Source organism: Peromyscus maniculatus, chromosome 8 (assembly GCF_049852395.1).
Source record: "Peromyscus maniculatus bairdii isolate BWxNUB_F1_BW_parent chromosome 8, HU_Pman_BW_mat_3.1, whole genome shotgun sequence".
NCBI lineage: Eukaryota > Metazoa > Chordata > Mammalia > Rodentia > Cricetidae > Peromyscus > Peromyscus maniculatus.
Genome location: NC_134859.1, coordinates 64,096,855 through 64,122,303, shown reverse-complemented (window position 1 = coordinate 64,122,303; position 25,449 = coordinate 64,096,855). Strand labels below are relative to the sequence as shown.

Below are 25,449 nucleotides of genomic sequence, written 5' to 3'. Positions count from 1 at the left end.
CCTTTCCCCACGCAGTATCACCCGGAACCCTGTGAACTGGGGTTGCCTGTTGAATCAACAGGCTTTCTGGGATCCCATCTTCCCCGTAGCTTCTGGAATCTGGGCCACGCGAAAAATTGGGACTAGAAGAGACCTAAATGTTTCTTACTTGGTGTCAGGTGATCGGATTAATTATTCCGGGCGTTTGGATCCTGCCGGACTTTTTCGATGATTCAGCCATGAGGCTGGTGTAGTGTGCTGAGTGTTAGCTCTTCTCATATTGTTGAATAATTGAACTTGTTTCCCTCCTGGTGGCCGAGTCCCTCACCCCTTTCTAAAGATGCGAGTTTGTATAGAAGTACCTGAACCCCTTCATCCTGCGTAATTCATTTCCCCAAACACTTGCGACCTACCGTAAATATCAGAATGGGTTGTTAAATCAGAAATTTGTATGCTTGTTTGACATCAGGTACTCAATTTGTCTAAGTAAAGCAGTTTCCCTGTGTTACGGAAAGAATTGATGCCTATCTTCCTTTAGGAGGCAGGACTCCTATAACATCTAGACGGGAAGTCACTGTACTATCAAAAGTAGTAGGATAATTTTTTTTTTTCATTTTCCCACACACACCCCATTCCTGTTGATCCCCTTCACAATCCCCTGTTACTTTCATTTATTTTTCTGTGTATGTGTGTAGTTCAACTAGTAGATTTAAGGTTACTTACAGGATTATCCAGAGAAGCCTGGACTACTACCCTAAAGAATTTGCTCCTCCCCCAGCAACCATGAATTGCTATAGATCCTTTGGACTGGTGGGATCTCGTGAGCCCCTCCCCCCTAGCAACCGTTAACTGCCTATAAATTTTCAGGGAGGGGAGGGGCCTAGACCCCTCCCCAGCAAGGGACTATTATACATTGTGTGGAAGGTGTTGAATTAGATTAATTTGTTTTTGTTGTTGTTTTGGTTTTTCTTTCTTTTTCTTTCTTTCTTTCTTTTTTTTTTTTTTTTTGGTTTCTTGAGACAGGGTTTCTCTGTGTAGCTTTGCGCCTTTCCTGGAACTCACTCTGTAGCCCAGGCTGTCCTCGAACTCACAGAGATCCGCCTGCCTCTGCCTCCCAAGTGCTGGGATTAAAGGTGTGCACCACCACCGCCCGGCATGTTGTTTGTTTTTTAAAGCTTGGTTCCACTGTTGAACACTGAAGTTGACAGTTTGTAAGTCTTCAGTGTTTTGGCTACCAAACAATTATAATAGCAACAATTGAGAAGCTTAGCCAGGAGGATCATGGAATTTGAGTTTTGGCTACATTCATAGACCCTGTCTCAAAGAAAAACAGCTTTCCCCTCAGCCATGAATTTAGAGACCCTTTTCATGCCTAGTATCCCACCACTATAAGCTTATTTTATTTGATTGGCTTGTGTGGCTATTAGATTAGATTGGCAAAGTATTAATACTCTCCAAAAGAGCTTAATCTTTACCAAGGGATTAATCACATCAGAAAGTGGTACAGTGCTCAAATTCAGTCACATTTTATATTACCACCCCCTGGGGGGGCTTCTTTATAGGAAAATAAACTATAGTCTGGTGGACTATGGTTCGCATCCTTGGAAGCAAATAAATTTGCTCTGGCTATGTGTGGGGCAGGGTTTGTTTTTTTGAGACAAGGTTTCTCTGTAATCTTGGCTGTCCTGGAACTCTCTTTGTAGACCAGGCTGGCCTCGAACTCACAGAGGAACTCTGCTTCCCAAGTGCTGGGATAAAAGGCTTGATGAGATACACACCATCTGGCAATATTCTTGTTCCTAACATATGTCATTACCTTCTGGTTTAAGTATGATCACTGGCTTCCTCACCATTATTTTCCAATGTCATTCACCAACTCCTATGCTTTTAAAAAAACTCTTCGACTAGAGAGATGGCTCAGAGGTTAAGAGCACCAACTGTTCTTCCAGAGGTCCTGAGTTCAATTCCCAGCACCCACATGGTGGCTGACAACCATCTGTAATGAGATCTGGCACCCTCTTCCGTATACATAATAAATAAATAAATAAATAAATTAATTAATTAAAAAAACCCTCTTTCCATCAGCTTGCAGATTATGCTCCCATGTCTCTCAAAGGCCCCTCCAGCTATCAGCTTTTTTGACATGTAGCCCAGACGGACTTAGTGCTAGGAGTACAAGCATGTGCTACTGGGCACAGCGTCATCGTTTTCTAACTTATTTATTTTGAGGGGTAGGAGTTTCTCTGTTACTCTGGCTGTCCTGGAACTCACTCTGTAGACCAGGCTGGCTTCGAACTCACAGATATCCGCCTGGCTGCGTGCCCCCCACCCCACCCCCTACCCCCCAGTGCTGGGATCAAGGGCATGCACTACCACAGTCCAGCTAACTTTTTAAAAATTCTCATTTCATAGTTTTCTGCCTATACCAGTTCAACTTTATGTTTCATTGAAGCTTTAGTCAATATCAGTCTGGCTTCTCTTCTAATGGCTACAATGTTGCCAAATTCAATGGATACTTTTCACTTCTGTAATCTCTGGAAGAGTCAATACAGTTTACTCTTTGAAGCTTTGTCGCCATTGCTGTTGCTAATACTTTGCTCTTGGACTTTCTCTGTTGAGCTAGCTGCTCCTCTTTAGTTTTTAAAACCTTCATTGCATTCCTATATCATCATTTTGTGTACATGGTTGTGTGGCAGGTGCCTTTGCTGGCTGAGTCATCTCACTGGCCTTTTTCAGAAGGGTCTATTTTTATCAATTTTTTTCCCCCAGCTTGGGTTGCCTTAGCCCTCCTTAGGTGTACTGGTGGTTCCTCACTCCCCAGAGGTTAAAGGTAAAAATAGAATTGGTGATCAAACTGATGCTGAACCCAATCAACATTGCACAGTACTGTCCAGAACTCCTGGATCCAAGCAGTTCTCTTCCCGTGTATCTCAAGTAGCTGGGTCTATAGGTATTACCACTGCACCTGATGTGGTTTTGCAGGGCTTTGTCTTTCTTTTTTGTGTTTGTTTGTTTTGTATGTTTTTTGTTTTGTTTTTGGTTTTTTGTTTGTTTTTTGCTTTTGAGTCAGGGTCTTGCTGTATAGTCTAAATGGCCTCGAACTCTTTTGATCCTCTTATTTCAGCTTCCTGGATGCTTCAGTCTTCTTTACTAGACACTTTTCTTCTCTCCCTAGTTGCTTTTCTCTCAGGGTTTAATCTTGAGTCCTCTACAAGTTCAGACCCCCTTGTCTGTGCTCTGTATTGTAGACCACCATCATCTTTTGCCTGGCCTATGTAGTAGTTCCCCAGTTTCCTGTTTCCACTCAAATTCCCCTACAGTCTTTGAAGCCTTTAACTTACCCTATAAAGAGCCTGTGTGTCTTCACACGAAGCCCTCTTCCTCTCCCTGGCCAGCCTTCTCTGTTGCTGCCACAGTCCATGCTACACAGAAGGTTCCTCTCCAGCGGCTTCTCCAACTCCCTCCTGAAGCAATCAGTTCCTACACTTTGTAGGGAAAAAAATGTTTGTTTATTTATTTTTTGGAAAGAGTCTCACTACTGCCACAATCTCCCAGCTGCCTATATTTTTAAATAAGATCTTAAATTTAAAATAAGATCTTAAAGATCTTATTTAATTTATTAGAGAGAGAGAGAAAATGAATGAAAATGTGTGTGTTAATTGTTGTGTGGTTTTTTTTTTTGTGTGGGTGTGAGCATGTCTGCTGTGTGTGGAAGTCTGAGAGCGTTGGGAAGTCATTTCTTTTCTTCCACCTTGCATGGGTTTTGGGATCTAGTTCAGGTCATGGGCTTACATGGTAAGCAATTTTGCCTGCCGAACCGTCTCACCAGGCCCAGCCTATATTTTCAACATCTTAATTTTTTTTTTAAAGATTTATTTATTGTGTATACAGTGTTCTATCTGCATGTGTGCCTGCAGGCCAGAAGAAGGCACCAGATCTCATTAGGTGGTTGTGAGCCACCATGTGGTTGCTGGGAATTGAACTCAGGACCTCTGGAAGAACAGCCAGTGTTCTTAACCTCTGAGCCATCTCTCCAGCCCCAGTTTCTTCTTTTTTTTTTATCTTATTGTTTATTATTTATTTAACTTTATTTTATGTGCATTGGTGTGAGGGTGTCAGATGCCCTGGAACTGGAGTTACAGACAGTTGTGAGCTGCCATATGGGTGCTGGGAATTGAACCTGGGTCCTCTGGAAGAGCAGAGAGTGCTCTTAACCTCTGAGCCATTTCTCCAGCCCATAATGATATCACTTTTTGTTTTTTTTGAGACAGAGTTTCTCTGTGTAGTTTTGATGCCTGTCCTGGAGCTCGCTCTGTAGACTAGATTGGCCTCGAACTCGCAGAGATCCGCCTGGCTCTGCCTCCCAAGTGCTGGGATTAAAGGCGTGCGCCAGCGCCCAGTCCAGACTGTGTTCTTACTTCCTCACTCAGAATCCCCTCAGCTTCCCCTTTCTGAAGTAGTCCATGACTTCTGTCACCATATTGTTCTCATCACTAATTACAGGATATTGTTTCATTTTACTTCTCTGGTTTCAGAGAATTAACCAAAAGCCTTATGCATGATATGCAAATGTTCTGTCCACCACTGAGATATACCCCACCCTCATGCACATTTTGCCATAATGTAATTTATGAAAATTATGAATCCTACCAGGGAGGAAGCATATTTTATTCGGTTTTACCTACTGAGATCCAGAACAGAGCTTGACTCTAAAACAAACGAACAGAATCTAAATGTTAGTTGAAGCTTCGGAGCGAAAGGAGTTAGCTGAAGGTCTCTTCACCCTGGTCTCCTCTTACTTGCCTCCTACAAGTTCTTGTTAGAAAGGAGGTGCTGCCGATGGCCTCCCTTGTGGCCATCTGATCCCAGCTCTACTCCTCTTCCGGAGAACGTCATGGTAACCACCACCCTCCCCCTTGAGCCACACCTTACCCTGCACTGTTTCTGCATGCCCTCCACCTCTATCCTCTTCCAGGCCTATTCCAGACGCAGATTTAACTACAGTCTTGAATGTGGGGAAATTTGAGGAATGTGAGTACTAAATGCAAAAATCAAAACTACAGTCAAGGCTGGGCGTCAGTGGCACAGGCCTTTAATCTCAGCACTCCAGGACAGTCAGGGCTACAACAGAGAAACCCTGTCTCCAAAAAAACAAAGCAAAAAACCCCCTACAATCAGCTCATCGAATTAAGCCATCTATTAATAATATCCACAAGTGATATGCTCTTTGTCCTGGAGTCAGTGCTGCTTGGCATCCTCAGCCTGCAGCGCTGATGCAGCACTCTTCAGATCTGTGGAAAGTCATGATTGCTTCTGGCACATCTCTTTTAACTGGAAGTCTTGTCTGAGCTAGATTAGGAACATTCCACATCGATAGCAGAGTGTGCTTTATCACTAACCTAGGCTGGGAGCAGGGAGGGAAGGGATACAGCTGTCTTCCCAAGCTGATTGTACCCGGAACACCTGCTGTCTCCCTGGACCAAAGAAGAAGCTGTTCTCTCAGGTAGGCTATTTCTCTCTGTAAATAGACCAGGGACATCTAATCTGTAAGAGCTAGCATTTAACTTGAAGATGTTGATCCCTTAAAAGACTGAATTCTTAATGACCTAATTAAAGCTGGTGTATCCAAATCTATTTTTAATGTCTCAGTTCAAGGCTTAGGGGGAGCAATGTTAAAATTAAAATTAGCAGGCGTGATTGCTCATTCTTTTAATCACAACACTCAGGAAGCTGAGGTTAGGGAGATTGTTGTGAGTCCTAAAGAGTTAAGTTTCAGGTCACACAGCCTACAGTAAGACCCTGCCTCAAAACACCAAGTATTGAAGTGGGGTTCTAACTCTGTCTTGCCTCTGTCCAGGTTGTTTATCTTTTTCTTGAGATGTGGTCTTATTGTATAGCCCTGGCCTGGAACTCTGTATATAAACCAGGCTGTCCTCCAACTCACAGAGATTTCCCCTGCCTCTACCTTCTAAGTACTGGGCTTAGCATGAGACACCATATCCAACCTAGAGCTCCAAATTTAATTGGCATAATTTTTTAAGACACTCATTTGGTGTTACTCAAGCTAAAAAAAACTTAAGGATACAGATCTTGGGGAAGTGGGGGAGGGGCATCCACCTAATGCAAAGACTTCCCATGTCACATCTGCAGAATTCTTACAGTAGTTGTCAAGGGGCTGGAGAGATTAGCTCAGTGGTTAAGAGGACTTGTTGCTCTTGTAACCCTGGTTCAATTCCCAACACCCAAATGGTGGCTCACAGGCATACCTAACTTCAGTTCCAGGGCTTCTGATGCCCTCTTCTGGCCTCCACAGGCCTGTATGCACATGGTACATGTATACATAGAAGCTAAAGACCCACACACTAAAAATAAAATAAATCTCTGTTTTTGACAATGTAATGTCTTCCTACAGAATACAGCTGGATTCTCATAAGTTTTTCTGCAGTCTGTTGTGCTATCACATGTCATATGACCTCTGGAAAATACTACAACACAGGAGAGGTGATCCCTGGACCACACTCTGAGAATTACTGATACAACATGACCAATATGATGTTGAAATCAGACAGGCCTTAACTGTTGATGACTTTGAACAAGACCCCTACCTCTGAGTGTATTTTTTCCCTTTTTGATTTTTATTTCCCTCTGTTTTAAATGGATAAAGAAATATTTTAATGTTTTATAACTTACAGAACAAGTAGAGATTAATAGGATATTTACTGACTATCTGGCATTTGATAGGTGAACAGTAAACCTACCAAGGGGTGGGGCCAGCGAGATGGTTCTGTGGGGATAAGCACTTGCTGCACAAGCCTGGCAACCTGAACTAATGTAACCTGAAAACCCATGTAAAGATGGAAGAGTCTACTACACACACACACCACACACATCGCACACCACACACAAAAATAAGCGTATATGTATATGTATTTTTAAGTACCCAGGGGAGATCTATATGGGTTTTGCCTATATATTGGTGTTTGATTGATAGTTTTTTATTTCTCTTCTGGTGATTGCTTTATTCATTTCTTAAAACTGTAGTTCATTTTAAAGTAGTAAATGCATTACCTTTTTTTTAAATAATGAATCTTTTTTTTTAAAGGTTTATTTATTATGTATACAGTTTTGGTCTACATGTACACCTGCATGCCAGAAGAAGGCACAGATCTTATTATAGATGGTCTTGAGCTACCATGTGGGTGCTGGGAATTGAACTCGGGGCCTCTGGAAGAACAGCCAGTGCCCTTAACCTCTGAGCCATCTCTCCAGCCCATCCATTACCTTTTAACATAACTAATATTTTTATTTAAAAAATTAAAATAGGAATCTTAGTAATTAGAATGGTTTATTTGTTTTCACATCTCTCTCTCTACTTGACAACAGATAGTCCTGCTTTTCTTCAGGCCTCCAGCTTTCAGTTTTCACATGGTTCACATGGCAGGCACCTACGAGTTTATAAAAAAGAAGTGAAGTAAAACCTCAGCCTGTGATTTCTTTCCCATCTGAACCCCAAATCTCCACTTGCGTTTTCTTGTTGTTGTTGTTTTTTGAGACAGGGTCTCATGTAGCCTAGGCTAGCCTCAAACTCACTATGTATTGGAGGATGACCTTGAACTTCTGCTTTTCCTCTGCTTCTGAAGCTCCTGAGATACAGGCTTAAGCCAGCATGCTCAGTTTATTTGGTGCTGGGATAGAAGGGAGGGTGCCTGCATGCTAATACTCTCCAATTGCAATACCTCCCCTTCCAGCTGCTCTAATTTGTTGTCGCTTTTGACGCAGTTCATCTTAATTGGGTATGGTATTGGTTGATACCAGTTCAGGTGACTTTCAGGAGAACTGTAGCCACCACATTTATGTAACAGACACTAAGCAACTGTAATTTGCAGAGCACCTAGAGGGATATAGCTTTTCTGCTATAGAACCACAGAAGACCTTACAATGCCTCTTGTATAGTCATTTGTTGTCATAGTTTTTATTAGTGCTTCAACTGGGTACAGTCTCTGTCTTCCAGAAACTTCTAATCTAGAGTGTGGGGAAGGGGTACGTAAATAGTACAGGTAAGTTGAGGGGTGTTGCTGAGTTTATGAGCAGCCAGCTTCAAGGTTCTGAGCTAGAATTTTGGGATTAGTACTTGAGTTGTTTGGTGCATGGATTTTAGGGCCTTTTGTTTGTGTTTTTGTTTTCCAAGAGGATCTCAGGTAGCTCAGGCCGTCTTTCAATTCACTATGTCGCCCAAGAATAACCTTAAACTTACTTTTGTTCATGTGTATGGAGTGTGTAAGCATACTATGCAGATGCACAGATAAACTCAAGTACCTTCTTCTGGGGTTGTCCTCTTATCTTTTGAGTGGTCTCTGTAGCCTGACGATTACCAAGTAGGCTAGGGTAGTGAGTCCTACAGACCCACCTGTTGCGCCCCCCATCCCCTCATCCCCCCCCCCCCCCCCCCGCTAGAAATTACCAGTCGGTGCCATCTTGCCCAGCTTCCTAGGGATCAACTCAAGTCCTCAGGCTCACATGGCAAACACTTTACCAAGTAAACTAGCTCCCAAGCCCATGTGACCTTTTACTTCTGATCCTCCTCCTGCCACCTCCTGAAAGCTAGAATTAGAAGCTTCTGCTGTTCACAACTGGTTTTGAGGTGCTAGAATTGAACCCAGGACTTCATGTGTACCAGGCAAGCAATCTACCTGCTGAGCCACATCCTCTGCCTGCCTCTGTGTGTAATATTTTAATGTCCTACTCAAGGCTCGGGTATGTTGTTTTGAGTTCTCCTGCCAGCCTTTAGCTATGTTGGAAAGCAGGGACGTAGAAGGTGAAGTTATTGGTTGGTATAGAATTATTATAGAATACTAAGTAAAATGAGACCCAGAACTCAAACTGAAACCCAGCTGACAGGGCTGGAGAGAGAGCTCTTTGGATGAAAGCATTTGTTGCTCTATTAGATAGAGTACCTAGGTTCCCAGCACTTGCCTAGGGGTTAACAACTGAGTAACTCCAGGTCCAGAGGATCTGATGCCCTCCTTTGGCTTCCTTGGGCATTACATGTGTGTGGTACACACATGCACCCAGGAAAAACACTAATAACACATAAAAAAATTAAGAATTATTTATGTTTCATGTGCTTTGGTGTTTTGCTTGCATATATGTCTGTGTGAGGGTGTCGGATCCCCTGGAACTGCAGTTGTGAGCTACAATGTCGGTGCTGGGGGCTGGGAATTAAACCTGAGTCATCTGGGAGAGAAGCCAGTGCTCTTAACTGATGAGCCATCTCTTCAGCCCCAAAACAGAATATTTTTTAAAAAGAAACCCAGTTAGCATTTATTTGAAACTACACTCTTTCTTGTTATGATGGTACACGCCTGTAGTTTCAGTACTTAGGAGGTAAATAGAGGAGAATCTATAGTTCAGTTTCCTTGGTTACATAGCAAATTTTAGGCCACTCTGGCCATATTGAGTCAGTCTCCCTAAAACAAAGAAGAAACAGTAGACTTTTGTTTTTTGAGATATGGCTTCTCTGTGTAGCCCTGGCTGTCCTGAAACTTGCTTTGAGGACCAGGCTGGCCTGAACTCAGAGATCCATCTCTGCTTCTTGAGTGCTGGGATTAAAGGTGTTCACTACCACCTCCCTATGGTGATACGATTGGTTACATGTACACCACCCAGTGATTCTTCTTTAGGTGTTACTGTGGGGTAGGGAGAGAGGACAGAGGACAACTCTTGTGGAGTCCGTTTCTCCATCTTCACGTGGGTTCCAGGGATAAACTAAGGTCACCAGGTTTTCAACAGCAAAGCGCTTTTTTACCCACTGAGCCATCTCACCAACTTCCATCGTCATCTTTATAATTATTATTGTGTATGGTTTGTGTGTGCATTTGAGGTCAGAGAACTTTGAGGAATCAGTCTCTCCTTCAAGCATGGTTCCAAAGTTCAAACTCAGTTCAGCAGGCTTGGGGTACTTGTGTTGCCCGGTGATCTAAGTGTTAGGTAATGAGGTCAGAATTTGATCTTGCTCTTAAGTTCACCAGGCTTTCCATTTTTTCTGTAGGCCATGGAAGAATTTGAGAGACCCCCCCCCCCAAAGGAGATGCCCTGGTTAGCTTTAACTGTCAACTTGACACAGCTTAGAGTCATCTGAGAGGAGTGACCCTCAGCTGGGGAATTGCCTAGATCAGATTGGACTGTGGGTACCCAGTCTGCGGGGTTGTCCTGATTGTTAATGTAGGAGCCCACGATGGGCAGCACCATCACTAGTCAGTGGTCCTGGACCACATAAGAAAGCTAGCTGAGTGTAAGCAAGCCAAGTAAGAAGCAGCATTCTTCATGGTTCCTACTGTGTCTTGTCTGTGAAGTGAGTACCTTGGTCAGAGGTGATGCTGTATGGAATACCCTGTAAGCCTGCCTTCAAGTTCCTGCCTTTACTTCCCTCAGTGATGGACTGTGACCTGGAATTGTAAGATGAATAAACTCTTTCCTCCTCTAGACTGCTTCTGGTCATTGTTTTATCACAGCAACAGAAATGAAACTAGGAGGTTAATGATAAATATGGATTCACCATGGTTCTGATGTTTCTGAAGAGGCTCTTTTTCAGCTTAATTCTTCAAACCAGCATCATACAACTAGGTATAAGTTCACATAGTGGTTGTTTAATCTATTGAAAAGGATTTTTCTTTTTTTTTTTTTTAAAGTAATTTTATTGTTTTTATTTTATATGTATGGATGTTTTGCTTGCATGTATGTCTGTGTACCATGGTGCCCAAGGAGTTTGATAGAGGATATTGGATCCCCTAGAACTGGAGTCACAGATGGTTGTGAGCAACTATGTAGATGTTGGGAATGGAACCTGAGTCCTCTGGAAGAGCAGCCAGTGCTCTTAACCACTGATCCATCCCTCTAGTCTCCCCCCACCTCCTTTTTTGGGGACAGGGTCTTACTGTGTGTCCCTGGCTTACCTGGAATTCACTATTTAGACTAGACTGGCCTTAGTTTCCCAGAGATCCACCTCTTGCTTCTGCATCCTAGGATTAAAATCCTGTGCTACCGTACGTGGCAGGGATTTTTCTTTTAACTCTGCTAGAGTATGTATGAAAGCACCTTGTGTGAAGTCTGGGCAGTTACTGTTTCTCACACTTGCTGAGAACAAGTCATGTCATCTCACTCCCGTCATAGTCTCCCCTGTGTGATGATCCCTGTGCTGGTTGCTTTCTGAGCTGCCCAGTTCTGCCTGGATACTGTGAAGTAAGTAAAACACCTGGGTTAAGAGAAATAATAAAACCAGATGTGCTGGTTAGTTCCTGTAATCCCAGCACTGGAGGGGCAGACACAGGAGGATTGCTGTGAATTCAAGGCCAACCTGGGCTACAGGGTGAAACCCTTTCTCAGTAAATCAGTGAGAAAGAGAAAAGATTCTGATGTAAGTCTTGTTTGATTGACATTACTTAAAATACACACAAGAGGAACAACCCTAGGACGAATGGGAGATTTGGAGCCTTCTGATTGTTTTCTGGTTTGGGGATCAAACTCGGGCCTCTTGCATGCTAGGTGAGCCCTTACCAATGAGCTACACTCCCAAGCTGAGCCTCCTGATTCTTACTAAGGAAAAATGATAGAGTGGACAAAGCCATGGTAGATAGCTACAAGGATTCTGTGGAGAGGTTTAAGAGCCCTGTTTAAAATCATGTATCTTTTATTTGTTTGTTTGTTATGAGAAAGGGTCTTACTATGTACCTCTGACTGTCCTGGACCTCACTGTATAGACCAGGCTGGCCTCAAACTCACAGCTCTGCCTGCCTCTGCCTCCTGAGTGCTGAGATTTAAGGTGTGCAACACCACACCGGGCTCATGTGTGTTATTTTTGTTCACTACCCCACACCCACTTCCTTTCCTTCTGTAGTCTTCAAGGAGGCTGTGAGAAGCATCAGCAATGTCTGATTTTGTGGAGAGTGAGGCCGAAGAATCAGAGGAAGAATACAATGATGACGGCGAGGTGGTACCTAGAGTCACCAAGAAGTTTGTGGAAGAGGAGGATGATGGTGAGGAGGCCCCAGCCTCAAGCTTCTCCCCACTATTCCTAAGCTTTGGATAGTTGGATTCTTGCTGATGAAAGGCTCAGGCTGAGCACAGAAGTCCTCACACATGAGGTACCAGCTTGAGAACGTTCAGTCATTCTTAGAAATGCACAGTGCACCACTCTGCTGTATCCCAGGCACAGTACTTAGAAAACTAGCCAGACAGAATAAGGTGCAGATATTCTTACGTTAGTTCAAGTTTACATTAGTGTGTGGGACAGACAGTAAACTGATAAATAAATCTGTAAAGCTTCCCACTTTAGCCCTATGAATGTTCATGTACCCCATTTTCTAACCTTTAGGGTCATCAAGAAAGTAGAATTCTGAAGTAACTTTGAAGGGGGAAGGGGAGGTATAACTGTTAGCAAAGAATAAAAGACAGACTGTAGCTGCCGAGTTTGTACTTTGAGGAAAGTAGGTTACTGGTAACTGTAAAGCTTCTACTAATGATTTGAGGAGGCAAGGTAATTGGGAAGATCTTCCTAAAGACATGGTAAATGTGGGAAAGAAGTCTTCCTTTGTAGGTGCTGCTGCTCCAAGTCCTGCCTTGTGCCAATTCATGGGGCAGAAAATTATCATGCCACCTAGTCACTGGGTTCAGGGCAGATGGATAATTGAAGTTAAGGGTAGTCTGCCCCACCCCCCTCCATCCCCAGTCTCCATGCCTCAGACACATGTGTTTTCAGATGAGGAGGAGGAAGAGGAGAATCTAGATGATCAAGATGAGCAAGGCAACCTGAAAGGCTTTATCAATGATGACGATGATGAAGAGGGGGAAGAAGATGAGGGCAGCGACTCTGGTGATTCAGAAGATGATGTTAGCAACAAGAGGAAACGCCGTGAGTAGCAGCGTGTCCCCGTGTCAGCTGGGGCTGGGGTGGAAGTCGCAGTGGAAAGAGCTCCCTCTCATCGTGCGCACACTTTGTTCTCTTTAGCATCCTTTGATGACCGCCTGGAAGATGATGACTTTGACCTCATTGAGGAGAATTTGGGTGTGAAAGTCAAACGAGGAGTAAGTTATTTCTGGATCTTTCTTTCCGAATAGTGTGGGGTCATCAGAGAAGAGAAGGGTGCCCAGCAGCATAATGCTGTGGGGCCCAGATCTGAAGTCTGTTAGAAAAAGATTTGTCAGTTTGCAAGATGGGCCTCGAGCCTGGATAAACATCTTTCCCATCTCACTTGATAAAAGTAATTGTGGTTGGAATATAGGAATGAGCCTGGGTAACAGGCATCCTTATATTAGACACCCATATACCCCATCCTAATAAAGCATATTTTTCTCAACATTAGCAAAAATACCGACGTGTCAAAAAAATGTCTGATGATGAAGATGATGATGAAGAGGAATATGGCAAAGAGGAACATGAAAAGGAGGCTATTGCAGGGGAAATCTTCCAGGATGAAGAAGGGGAGGAAGGACAGGAGGCTGTAGAAGCCCCCATGGCTCCTCCAGAGGAAGAGGAGGATGATGATGAAGAGTCAGGTACATGACAGATGCTGGACAGGAAAGCCAACATTGGGTGGATGTTGAGATTTCCTGTTCCTTAATAAGGAAGTCCTTCTAGTACCTCCCTAACTCTCCCTGGCAGGAACCGGAAATACCCACTGACTGAGCACTGACTTGTTCTTCTTCCTCCTAGATATTGATGATTTCATTGTGGATGATGATGGACAGCCTCTAAAAAAACCCAAATGGCGAAAAAAGCTTCCTGGATATACGGATGCGTAAGTGCTCCTGTTACCATGTGGTGATAAAGACATCGAATGGGCATGTGATCAGGAAGTCCAGAGGCTTCTGCCAAAAACAAAACAAAACAAAAAAAGATAATAGAGTTCTACATGGGCTTGAGACCAGGATCCCTCTTCTACCCAGTGTATTCATCTATAGATGACCTTTTAACCTGCATCAAAGCATAATAATTTGAAAGGTTTTGTTCTAAGGGAATGTTACAGCATCTTGGCAGAAAATGGTTCACCAAGCAGAATAAGGACCCATCTACCTATGATTTTGGCTCCTATCTCTGGCAGGTGCCAAAGATAAGCTTTTTATCCTCTGATAATAGTTTGCCTTGAAACTTCCAGGCACCTATTTATTCCACGTTGACTGTGATTTTCCAACTGGATTTTCTCTTTGCTCCTTTAGTCCTCTGAGGCATGCAAAGAATCTGGGCGGGGGCTGCATTTCTCTTCCCTTTCGATCCTGAGCCCACTGCCTCTTATTCTCACACATAGAGCCCTGCAAGAAGCTCAGGAGATCTTCGGTGTGGACTTTGACTATGACGAATTTGAGAAATACAATGAATATGATGAAGAACTGGAGGAAGACTATGAGTATGAGGATGACGAGGCTGAAGGTGAAATCCGAGTGCGCCCCAAGAAAACTACCAAGAAGCGTGTGAGCCGCAGGAGCATCTTTGAGATGTATGAGCCAAGTGAACTGGAGAGCAGTCACCTGACAGACCAGGACAATGAAATCCGAGCCACTGACTTGCCTGAGAGGTTCCAGGTAGGAAACCACAATGAGTAGTTTCCATCATGGACTTTGAAAGCCATCTGACTCAGGTCCAGGGAGTCTGTTTATCTATTTATTCTGGTGGTACTGAAAATTAAACATAGGACCCCTATATGGTAGGTAAGAGTGCTGCTGTTGAATCATGTCCTTGGTCCTGTCTTTACTCTTTTTATTTTGAAACAGTCTCACTAACTTAGATTGGCCTTCAACTGACTCTATAGCCCAAGCAAGTCTTAAACCTCAGCCTCCTGAGTAGCAAGGATTACAAGACTGACAGCGAAATGGCATTCTTGCTTTTTGTTTTGTTATTTTTATTGTTTTGTTTGTTTTTGAGACAGGTTCTCGTGTAGCCCAGAGTGGCCTCAAACTCAGTATGTAGCCAAGGATGACCTTAAATTTCTGATCTTCTTGCCTCCATCTTTTGGGAGCAGGGGCTGGGGAGGGGTGTGTGTCCTGAGACAGGGTTTCTCTGTGTAGCCCTGGCTGTCCTGGAACTTGCTCTATAAACCAGGCTGGCCTTGAACTCTGCCTGCCTCTGCCTCCTGAGTGCTGAAAGGTTTGTGCCACCACCCAGGTCTCTGTCTTCTCTTGAGTGCTGGGATCACAGGCATACACCATCATACCAGGTTTTGTGATGCTTAGGTTTCGTGCATGCTAGGCAGTCACTCTACCAACTAAGCTACTTCCTAGCCCTGAAATTTGGGGGGGGGGGTGTTTGTTTGTTTGTTTGTTTGTTTGTTTGAGACAGGGTTTCTCTCTGTAGTCCTGGCTGTCCTGGAACTCACTCTATAGACCAGGCTGGCCTCAAACTCACAGAGATCCGCCTACCTCTGCCTCCTGAGTGCTGGGATTGAAGGCGTTTACCACCACCTGGCATGAGATGGTACCCTTAACAGATCTGGAAAATGCTTATTTCATCTTAGGTGACACTAGAAATACGTACTGAAGATCACACGCTTCTGTCCAGAAGTGGTGTGTTTTTTCCTAAGCAGGATACAGAATAAAGATGTCTCACCCTCTTGTCTACTACAGCTCCGCTCCATCCCTGTCAAGGCAGCTGAAGATGATGAACTAGAAGAGGAAGCTGACTGGATCTACAGAAACGCCTTTGCCACACCAACCATTTCCCTACAGGTACTCAAGAGCTTTCACTTGAGAGCCTAGAAAGCTGGCTGCATGCTTAGAAGCACTGCTGCCCTTGCAGATAACCCACAGGGTGGCTCACAACTGCCTGTACCTGTAGTTCTATGGTTCCTACTCCCTCTTCTGACCTCTGTGGGCACCGGGCACTCACATGGTACATGATATATATATATATATATATATATATATGTAATGTTAAAAGTTCTGACATGAACCAGAGGTCAGTTGATGAAAATGAGAAGCTGTTCCTTCCCTGTGTGATGCTTCTGTATGCCTGGGAAAGAGTATATGTATATGTGTATATGAGAAAAATTTCAAGCCAGGTGGTGGTGGTGGCACACACCTTTCATCCCAACACCTGGGAGGCAGAGGCAGCCAGATCTCTGTGAGTTCAAGGCCAGCCTGGTCTACAAAGCTCGAATCCTAGGACAGCCAGGGCTGCACAGTGAAACCCTGTCTTTAAAAAATGAAAAAGATGGGAAAGAAAAGAGAAGAAAAATGTTCGGTGTCCTCAGAAAAGGCTATCATGTTAGAAGCTCTTGTGGGGTAAGACAGAGGGTCACTGACTTGCTGCTTTTGTTTTGTCTTTGCTTCTCCTATAGGAAAGCTGTGATTACCTAGACCGGGGGCAGCCGACTAGTAGCTTCAGTCGCAAAGGGCCCAGCACAATTCAGAAGATCAAAGAGGCCCTGGGCTTCATGCGGAATCAGCATTTTGAGGTAGCCCAGTGGTTAAATTCATTAGACTTTAGAGAATGAGGCAAGAGGTAGCTATGATCAAGTAAACCCCCTTCGTCATCCTTAGGAATCACTTAACTCAAGAATGTTATGACTAACAAGAGGCACTAGTAACCAAGGGGACAAGACATCCTGTCTGCAATGTTACCTACTCCATTGTGGAGAACACTTCACTGGATAGCCAGTTAGAGGGGCCATTCTTTACTTGTGAATTTTGTGGAGCTGTGAGACTAGGAAATGATTATCCTCTAGCAGAGGAGATGCTTGCAGATCTTTCTTCTGTTTGATAGCAGTATCCTTGCTACCATAGGTGCCTTTTATTGCCTTCTACCGAAAGGAGTATGTTGAACCTGAATTGCACATCAATGACCTGTGGAGAGTGTGGCAGTGGGATGAAAAGGTAACATGGACAAGAGGCCCACAAGGAGCTGAGAACCGGGTGGAGAAAAACCAGTATCGGGGTGCTATAACTCTGACCTCCAGAACTGCCAGCTTCCCCTAAAGGGAACAACAATGGACTTGGGTCTCCAGAGCTTAGCACTGGTTCTCACTCCTGCCTTCCTCTGCCCTAGTGGACTCAGCTGAGAATCCGAAAAGAGAACCTAACACGGCTGTTTGAGAAGATGCAGGCTTACCAGTATGAACAGATCTCTGCTGATCCTGACAAACCTCTTGCCGATGGCATCCGGGCTTTGGATACTACTGATATGGAGAGGTAGGACATGCAGGGCTCATTCTGTTCCAGGGAGCCTCCAGACTGAAGGCAGGTCCTCAGGAGCACTGTTACTTTGCAGAATTTGTAGAATGGGGTCCCAGCCCTTAGAACCCAAATTGTCAACACATCAAAAATGAACTTACTTATTTCTTCCTTTCTGAGACAGGGTCTCTTTGTAGCTCAGTCTGTCCTAGAACCCACTGTGTATACCAGGCTGGCCTTGAACTCATGGAGATCCACCTGCCTCTGCCTCCCAAGTACTGGGACTGAAAGTTTATGTCACCACACCCAACTCAAAGTGAGCTTTCTAGCTGAGTGTTGGTCTACTTCTGTAAGCCAGTACTTGGAAGGTAGAGCTGGGATTCTGAGTTCAAAGTTAGCTTGAGCTACAAAAATAAACTCCATGGGGAGCAAGGAAGGGAATGAATGATCTGACAGTTTCACTTTGATTTTCTTATTGGTATATAAAAAACAAACTAATTTATTTACCAAAAATTAAATTGTTAAAAGAATCAGGAATTCAAATTGGGTATGGTGGCACACACCTGTAATCCCAGTACTTGAGAGGCTGAGTAAGGAAGGTGGTGTTCAGAGTTGGTTAACATAATGTCAGGTGTCAGGCAAGTACTTGACAAACCCCGAGCCATCTCCCAGCCCTTGTGTTAGGTGTTCAGATGTGGTAATGTGTGGATTTATTCCATGTTGATAACGCTACGCAAGAAACAGTCTACAATTGGAAAGTAATTTGGGAGCCTGAATAATGTGGTAGTGGAGGGCAGCAGATGGTTTTGGTGGATAGTATTTACAAGCTGAGAAGTAGTTTCAAAGACTTTGAACTTCACGAAAGACATGTTGCCTGGTCTGCCTCTTATACTGCTATTTTCTTTTGAGACACTATGCAGCCCAAACTGACCTCAGACTCGTAATCTAGTCTCAGTCTCCCTAGTGCTGAGATTACAGGTGTGTAGTGCCACACCTGGCCTTTATACTTTCATTTCTGGCCAGGCGGTGGTGGGCACACCTTTAATCCCAGCACTCGGGAGGCAGAGGCAGGCAGATCTTTGTGAGTTCGAGGCCAGCCTGGTCTACAGAGCGAGATCCAGGAAAAGGTGCAAAGCTACACAGGGAAACCCTGTTTCGAAAAAAAAAAAAAAAAAAAAAAAATTTAAATATACTTTCATTTCTAGTAATTACCACTAACCATTTTAGTTTGATATATTTCGTGTATGTGTATTGTATATGTATATGTTGTTACAGAATCTCATATAGTACAGTCTGGCCTTAAAGTCCTAATATTCCCACCTCGCAAATTCTCGGACACCACACCCAGCTTACTTGATGGTTTTTGAAGCAGGATGTTGCTGAACGTCCCAGGCTTGTGGCAGGCCTTTTGCTTTAGTCTCTAAACATTGCAACCATGCACTGCCACCCCCAACAACATACATTCTTTTAAGATACCCTGGCTGTGCTAAAACTAGTTTGAGACCGCTGTGTGACTTTGTTTGCTCATCTTACGTGATCTTGTTTCCTGGAATTAGAAATATTATAGCAAAGCTTGCCTCTGCTAAGAGGATCTTGTATCTTTCCCCTTCAGGCTCAAAGATGTGCAGTCAATGGATGAACTGAAAGACGTCTACAACCATTTCTTACTTTACTATGGTCGTGACATCCCTAAGATGCAGAATGCTGCCAAGGCCAGCCGTAAGAAGCTGAAACGTATAAAGGAGGATGGAGATGAGGAAGGTGGGTGCTGAGGAAGAAAGTGCCAGTCTCCATGGCTGGACTGGCTGCCCTTGGGCTTTTGACATCTCGGGTCAGGAATTGATTAGAAATCAAGAGTTGATGGCCCTCAAATTTTGTTCCCAGGTGAAGGTGAGGAGCCTGAAGATGAGGAGCAGAGGGGACCGGAGCTCAAGCAAGCCTCCCGCCGAGACATGTACACCATCTGCCAGAGTGCAGGGCTGGGTAAAACCACCTGTTCTTGTCCCTCGGCATTTTAGCTTTGAATAAGGAAACGTTTCCAGTAGTGCCTAGTGGACTGGATGAACTGGAGAGTCTCCATAAACACTGGGGGCACTACTGGTACCCCTAGCCATCTTTCTGTTCCCTTCCTCTGTGATTGTCCAATGTCTCTAGTTAACAGTCTCCCGGGTGATTAAAGTCAGGTTTTAGTTGTTGTCCTGCCTGTTTATTGCCTCATTGCCTCTTTAAACTCTGATGCCCAAAACAGCTGCTGTAGCCTCTGACGACTGAAAGGTCTGATGGTGGGCTGCTGTCTCACCTTTCACTCGTCTGTTTGCTTTAGATGGCCTGGCCAAAAAGTTTGGTCTCACACCTGAGCAGTTTGGGGAGAACCTCCGTGACAGCTACCAACGGCATGAGACGGAACAGTTCCCTGCTGAGCCCTTGGAGCTAGCCAAAGATTACGTTTGCAGGTGGGCATGCAGCAGATGGCCAGCAGGAGGGGTGACCCGGAAGCAGGGACCCCCTCATTCTGCAGCTCCACTGTTGTCCCCACAGCCAGTTCCCTACACCAGAAGCTGTGCTTGAAGGTGCCCGATACATGGTTGCACTACAGATTGCCCGGGAGCCCCTTGTCAGACAGGTGCTGAGGCAGACCTTCCAGGAGAGAGCCAAGCTAAACATAACCCCAACCAAGAAAGGTAGAAAGGTAAGTTGGGGAAAGGGCAGTTCTAAGTGTGGCCGAACTCTAGACTGCGTCTACCTCCAACCAAAAAGCCGTCTTTTCTCCCAGGGCCAACCTCTGCCCAGCCGCTAATGATTCTCTCTCAATGTCTTCAGGATGTGGATGAGGCCCACTACGCTTATTCTTTTAAGTACTTAAAGAACAAGCCTGTGAAAGAGCTAAGAGATGATCAGTTCCTCAAGATAGGCCTGGCTGAAGATGAAGGGCTGCTCACCATTGACATCAGCATAGATATGAAGGGGGTGGAAGGGTGAGCTACCTCTACCTGACTCCTGAATATGACTGGGGGTGGAAGGGTGAGCTACCTCTACCTGACTCCTGAATATGACTGGGGGTGGAAGGGTGAGCTACCTCTACCTGACTCCTGAATATGACTGGGGGTGGAAGGGTGAGCTACCTCTACCTGACTCCTGAATGTGACTGGCTAAAGGAGGAGGCTGCAGGAGGGACGGCGGCCTTCAGGAACATAAACCACCATTTCTGAGTTAAGTGAGCCTAGTCGTGGGTTCACTCACAGAGTGTTCTCCACCCACACCAGAGCTTTGTGCCTTTCTTCAGGTATGGCAATGACCAAACATATTTCGAGGAGATCAAGCAGTTTTATTACCGGGATGAGTTCAGCCACCAAGTACAAGAATGGAACCGGCAGCGCACTATGGCCATTGAACGAGCTTTACAGCAGTTCCTGTACGTGCAGATGGCCAAAGAACTCAAGAACAAGCTGCTGGCCGAGGCCAGGGAGAGTGTTGTAAAGGTGAGGCCCACAAGCTGCTGCCTCGCTCCCCCTGGGGCTGCTACCAGATGTTTAACCCAAGGCTTTGCACAATCAGGCAAATACATTACTACTGAGCCCTAAACTCCTTTTCTTTTCTTTCTTTCTTTTTCTTTATTATACTTATTTATTAATTAAAAGTGTGGGTATGTGCGTGACCTGTGTGATCAGAGAGTATCTTTTTTTTTTTTTAATGCCAAATGCTGTTTATTGAAGGAGGGAAGAGGTCTTAAATACAGGCTTACAGCACAATGGGAGAACCCTGGAGAGCAGAAGTTCACTACTGATGTTTTACAATCTTGCATTTAAGCTGTTAACGCCCAGTATGCAGGATACACAGACAAGGAACTTCCCTTAAGCATTCAGAAGGTGGAACCCCGCAGGGAATTAGCATAGGGAGGACATCAAGGTCAAGGTCAGCAAGCAAGGCAACAGTTACCCAAAACAGGGGCCAGGACCCTACAGGTCCCCCTTTTGCTAAAAAATGAGCTTCTGACTTAGGTTGCGTGGGACGTCAGCAGGTCACCTTACCTGTCATGGAGACGCCTGCCCAGGCCACACAGGTGCTCTGTCTTAGGTTGGTGAGCGGCCCCTTAGGTATTTATTACCTATCTCTGAATACTCATTATCATACAGGCTCAATCGTGTGTGAGCTGCAGAGTTAACTGCTGCCAAAGATCTCAAAGTGGCACTGGGCTTGCAATCTGTGCGACATAGAAAAGACCAACAGAGGTCCTAACCCACCCATAGCCAGTAGGCTAAAGGCAACTGAGCCATTCCCTTCCTTCAAGCCTTATGCAAATTAGAGCCCTTGTAAGATGGTGTCCCAAAAGCAAATAGAACTTGAGTTTATACATTTAGAATTTTCAAAGCCAATTGAAATGTATATAACTACTGAATTAAATTTATCATGCCCAATAGAATGGAAGATTAACTAACTGTGGTAGCTACTTTTTCTGCCAGGGTCTCCACTGTGCTAGATGTAGTAAGCAATTATGAAATGGTAAAGAGGGTATCTTTTAGTAGTTGATTCTCGCCTTCCACTATGTGGGTCCCATGGATTAAATTCAGGTTGTAAGGACTGGCAATAGGCGCCTTTACTGTGGAGCCATCTCTCTGGCCCTATTGATGGGGGTTTTGTTTTGTTTTGAAGACAAAGTCTGTACATAGCCCAAGCTGACCCTGTGATCCTCCCGATGCTTATGTTACCACACCCTAGCTTTCATTCTCTTTAGTAGAGCTGAGAATGAGAAAACCCCATAGTTGTCTTACGGCTAAAGAAAGAACGGGGCCATACAGAACATGGGCGAGAAGCAGTGCGAACAGGCAGAGGGCTCGTGCCCCAGTGCTCTCCAGGCCTCCTCCCTCTCTTCACCCATCTAAAGATTTCTTGCTTATGTTGCTGCCATTTGCAAAATACAAGCAAGCTTTTGTGTTGTAGGTCTGCCACGTGGCTAGAAACATGTGCCCCATGAATACATGCCCTTGCATACTTGAAGTCCCTGGTGACCATAGTTTCTGCTGTGTCTCTACTTTAGGCCTGTAGCCGAAAGCTCTACAACTGGTTAAGGGTGGCGCCCTACCGACCAGATCAGCAGGTGGAAGAAGATGACGACTTTATGGATGAGAACCAGGGGAAGGGCATTCGAGTCCTGGGCATTGCCTTCTCCTCTGCCAGGTAGTACCTGCCTGCCTTGCACCATCTCTCACCTGCCTTTCCCATTGTCTCCTTCCTGCCTGTGGTTCCTATCGCTAACTCTTGCATTGTTCTTTCTGTGGCTGCCTGGCAGAGATCACCCTGTGTTCTGTGCCTTAGTCAATGGTGAAGGAGAAGTGACTGATTTCCTCCGCCTGCCCCATTTTACCAAGCGGCGAACTGCATGGCGAGAAGAAGAGCGTGAAAAGAAGGTAGGCCTCTAGAACAGGTCACACAAGTGTGTGCTCAGAGTGCACTCTAGTTCAGTGAGTCCAAGCAAAACAACAAAACCTCACGTGGGAAGTCAAGTTTATCACATCTTGAGTATTAGCCAGAAGGGTAATAACTTTAGGAAATGATAACTGATGTAGACCAGGCTGGCCTCAGACCCAGGGATCTACCTTCCTCTGCCTCCCCAGTGCTGGGATTAAAGGCATGCACCACCACCCTTGGCAAGTTTTTAAAAAAAAAAAAAAAAACATTAATTAAAATAACACTGGTATTCTAATCCCCATCTTAATATTTTAAAAATCTCCTCACCTTTGGGAGTTAGTCTCACTTCTGAAGGCAGTAGATGGCACTCTTTACTGGGTGTGGTTTGCTTCTGGTGGCCAGCCAGTGCTTAGGCCTTGTGTACTTCTGGATCTGCCATGGCCTTTTCTGTTCTTAGCAGCATCTGGGTCAGACTGTTCCATGAGCTGAGAGCCAATGGGCATTAATCCAGCCTTTTCCCTGCTTCCGCCCTTCAGTACCTCCTCTAAAGAAAGATGAATTTGAATATTTCTGAATTTCTTTATCATAATGGTATTTCAAAATTTGGTAAGAGCCCCATTCTGAAAAATAACAACAAAGTCTACCAAACAGCTATGTTTTTTACATCTTAAAATGAGGATCAAAATATCAGTATAGTATTGTCAGGCTATGATTTATACAAATAAAAAAGGTTTTTGTTTTTGTTTTTTGAGACATGGTTTCTGTGTATAACAAGCCTGGCTGTCCCGGAACTCTTTTTGAGACCAGGCTGACCTTGAACTCACAGACATCTGCCTGCCTCTGCCTTTCCAAGTGCTGGGATTAAAGATACACTACCATACCCAGCAATAATAATCTTAAAAAGAAAATCTCAACTTGTTTGAAATCTTTACATGCTTGGAGCTATTCAGCTACAATTTTCTTTTAATTCAGGCTCAAGATATTGAAACCCTAAAGAAGTTTCTTGTGAATAAGAAGCCTCATGTGGTTACCGTTGCGGGAGAGAACAGGTAGGAGTGTGAGGCTCTGGGTAGGTCTGGCATAAAGCTGCAACCCAAAGTCACCCGTCTCTTATTGCTTAATCTGGTATGTGCCCAGAGCAGAGGCTTTGTGTCTGGGTGTAGTGTTGACACCCAGGTATCTCTCTGGAGATGTGGCTCCTCTTTGCTTTGAAGCTCTTTCCCCCCGCCCCACCTCAGTCAAGAGTATCCATTCCTGAGGAAATAGGTCCTTTGACCAATACTCTTCATCCTTCCAGGGATGCCCAGATGTTGATTGAGGATGTGAAGCGCATAGTGCATGAGCTGGACCAAGGCCAACAGCTTTCTTCTATTGGGGTGGAGCTGGTGGACAACGAGTTGGCCATTCTGTATATGAACAGCAAGAAATCAGAGGTAATGCTAATTTCCCACCCCTGAGGCTTGCTCTGCCAACTGCTGTGAACCCCAGTGAGACTGAATAGGAAGTGCAGGTTGTCAGGGTTAGGACTACACCTCTTAGCTTACCCATGCAGAGACTTTCTGGGCTACCAGATATAGTTCAGATTGGCAGCTCCAGAGATTAAAGTGGTCCTAGGAAAAGAAAACAAAGGCCCCCAACGGAGATAAAAAGGTGGCTCAAGCCAGAATAGTTTAGATTTCTTTTTACCTTGTCACTGTGGACACCCTAAGGTTCTGTGTCCTTCCTTTGGTTCTAGGCAGAGTTCCGGGATTATCCACCAGTTCTGAGACAAGCCGTCTCTCTAGCCCGGCGCATCCAAGACCCTCTGATAGAATTTGCCCAGGTGTGCAGCTCAGATGAAGACATCCTGTGTCTCAAGTTTCATCCCTTGCAGGTGAGTAGGATCGGCAAGTAGGCCAGGTGGGTAGAAGGGCCCAGTGACCTCACTTGCTGCTCTGTTGGCAGGAGCATGTCGTGAAAGAGGAGCTGCTGAACGCCTTGTACTGCGAATTCATCAACCGGGTCAATGAGGTCGGGGTTGATGTCAACCGTGCCATTGCCCATCCTTACAGCCAGGCCTTGATCCAGTATGTCTGTGGCCTGGGACCTCGAAAAGGCACCCACCTGCTGAAGGTAGGCTTGGATTGATTAGAAAACAATCATTTCATTGAGTGTGAAGAACTTTGCCAGTATAATTGACAGATCAGAGAGGTAAAGCGGGTTGTTGAGAACTGCTTGGCCAATGAGCTTCAGAGTCAACTTCAGATGCAGAGGCCAAGCCCTGCTCTTCACTGCTATGCCATAGTGGCTATAAGCCATGATGGAAACAAGAAAAACCAGAAGAGCAGTTTCTTCTTCCAGTACAAACAAAGAGGGATTTCAGAGGGAGCTTCAAAAGCATTCATAATACTGTTTTTTCTAATGTGAATGGTGCTCACTGTAGTCTGTGTTGCAATATACCTTCAAGCCATACACAGTTACATGTCATTGTCTTTTGGTTTCTTTGTTTGGCTTTTTAAGACAGTTTCTTTTTCTATGATTCCCCTGCTGGCCTTGAACTCAGAGATCCACCTGCCTCTGCTTCCCAAGTGCTGGGATTAAAGGTGTGTACCACCACTGCCTGGCCTTATTTTTGTTTTGTTTTGTTTTATTTTGTTTTTGTTTTGAGACAGTTTCCTTTAGCCCTAGCTGGCTTCAGGCTTACTTTGTTGCTAAGGTTGACCTTGAACTCCTCACGATCCTTCTGCCTCAATCTCTGAAGTGCTGGCATTACATGTGTGTGCCACCATGCTCAACTATACGACCTAGTCTGATAGGTAAGGTGCAGCTCGTTAAAGGCATTATTAAGTGGTACCATGGTGGGGTCTCAGACACTCAGTCTGACAGAACCATAGAGAGTTTAACAGAAACCAGAAGGCAGTCTAGGGA

At 44.7% G+C, this 25,449-nt stretch overlaps 1 protein-coding gene across 1 annotated transcript in view; it reads left to right on the top strand.

Moving 5' to 3' along the window:
- Supt6h (SPT6 homolog, histone chaperone and transcription elongation factor) overlaps nt 1–25,449 on the top strand; it is a 39,861-nt gene that overhangs the window by 624 nt on the left and 13,788 nt on the right. Inside the window, exons 2-23 of the mRNA XM_006977467.4 lie at nt 11,873–12,011; nt 12,734–12,886; nt 12,983–13,059; nt 13,338–13,530; nt 13,688–13,772; nt 14,280–14,553; nt 15,592–15,693; nt 16,305–16,421; nt 16,750–16,839; nt 17,012–17,154; nt 18,749–18,897; nt 19,021–19,119; nt 19,460–19,589; nt 19,675–19,825; nt 19,957–20,111; nt 20,420–20,615; nt 22,172–22,311; nt 22,424–22,541; nt 23,515–23,591; nt 23,840–23,975; nt 24,278–24,415; nt 24,487–24,654. Of these exons, the coding sequence (XP_006977529.1) occupies nt 11,903–12,011; nt 12,734–12,886; nt 12,983–13,059; nt 13,338–13,530; nt 13,688–13,772; nt 14,280–14,553; nt 15,592–15,693; nt 16,305–16,421; nt 16,750–16,839; nt 17,012–17,154; nt 18,749–18,897; nt 19,021–19,119; nt 19,460–19,589; nt 19,675–19,825; nt 19,957–20,111; nt 20,420–20,615; nt 22,172–22,311; nt 22,424–22,541; nt 23,515–23,591; nt 23,840–23,975; nt 24,278–24,415; nt 24,487–24,654 (3,000 nt within the window). The 5' untranslated portion in view covers nt 11,873–11,902. The remainder of the gene's footprint in view (nt 1–11,872; nt 12,012–12,733; nt 12,887–12,982; nt 13,060–13,337; nt 13,531–13,687; nt 13,773–14,279; nt 14,554–15,591; nt 15,694–16,304; nt 16,422–16,749; nt 16,840–17,011; nt 17,155–18,748; nt 18,898–19,020; nt 19,120–19,459; nt 19,590–19,674; nt 19,826–19,956; nt 20,112–20,419; nt 20,616–22,171; nt 22,312–22,423; nt 22,542–23,514; nt 23,592–23,839; nt 23,976–24,277; nt 24,416–24,486; nt 24,655–25,449) is intronic.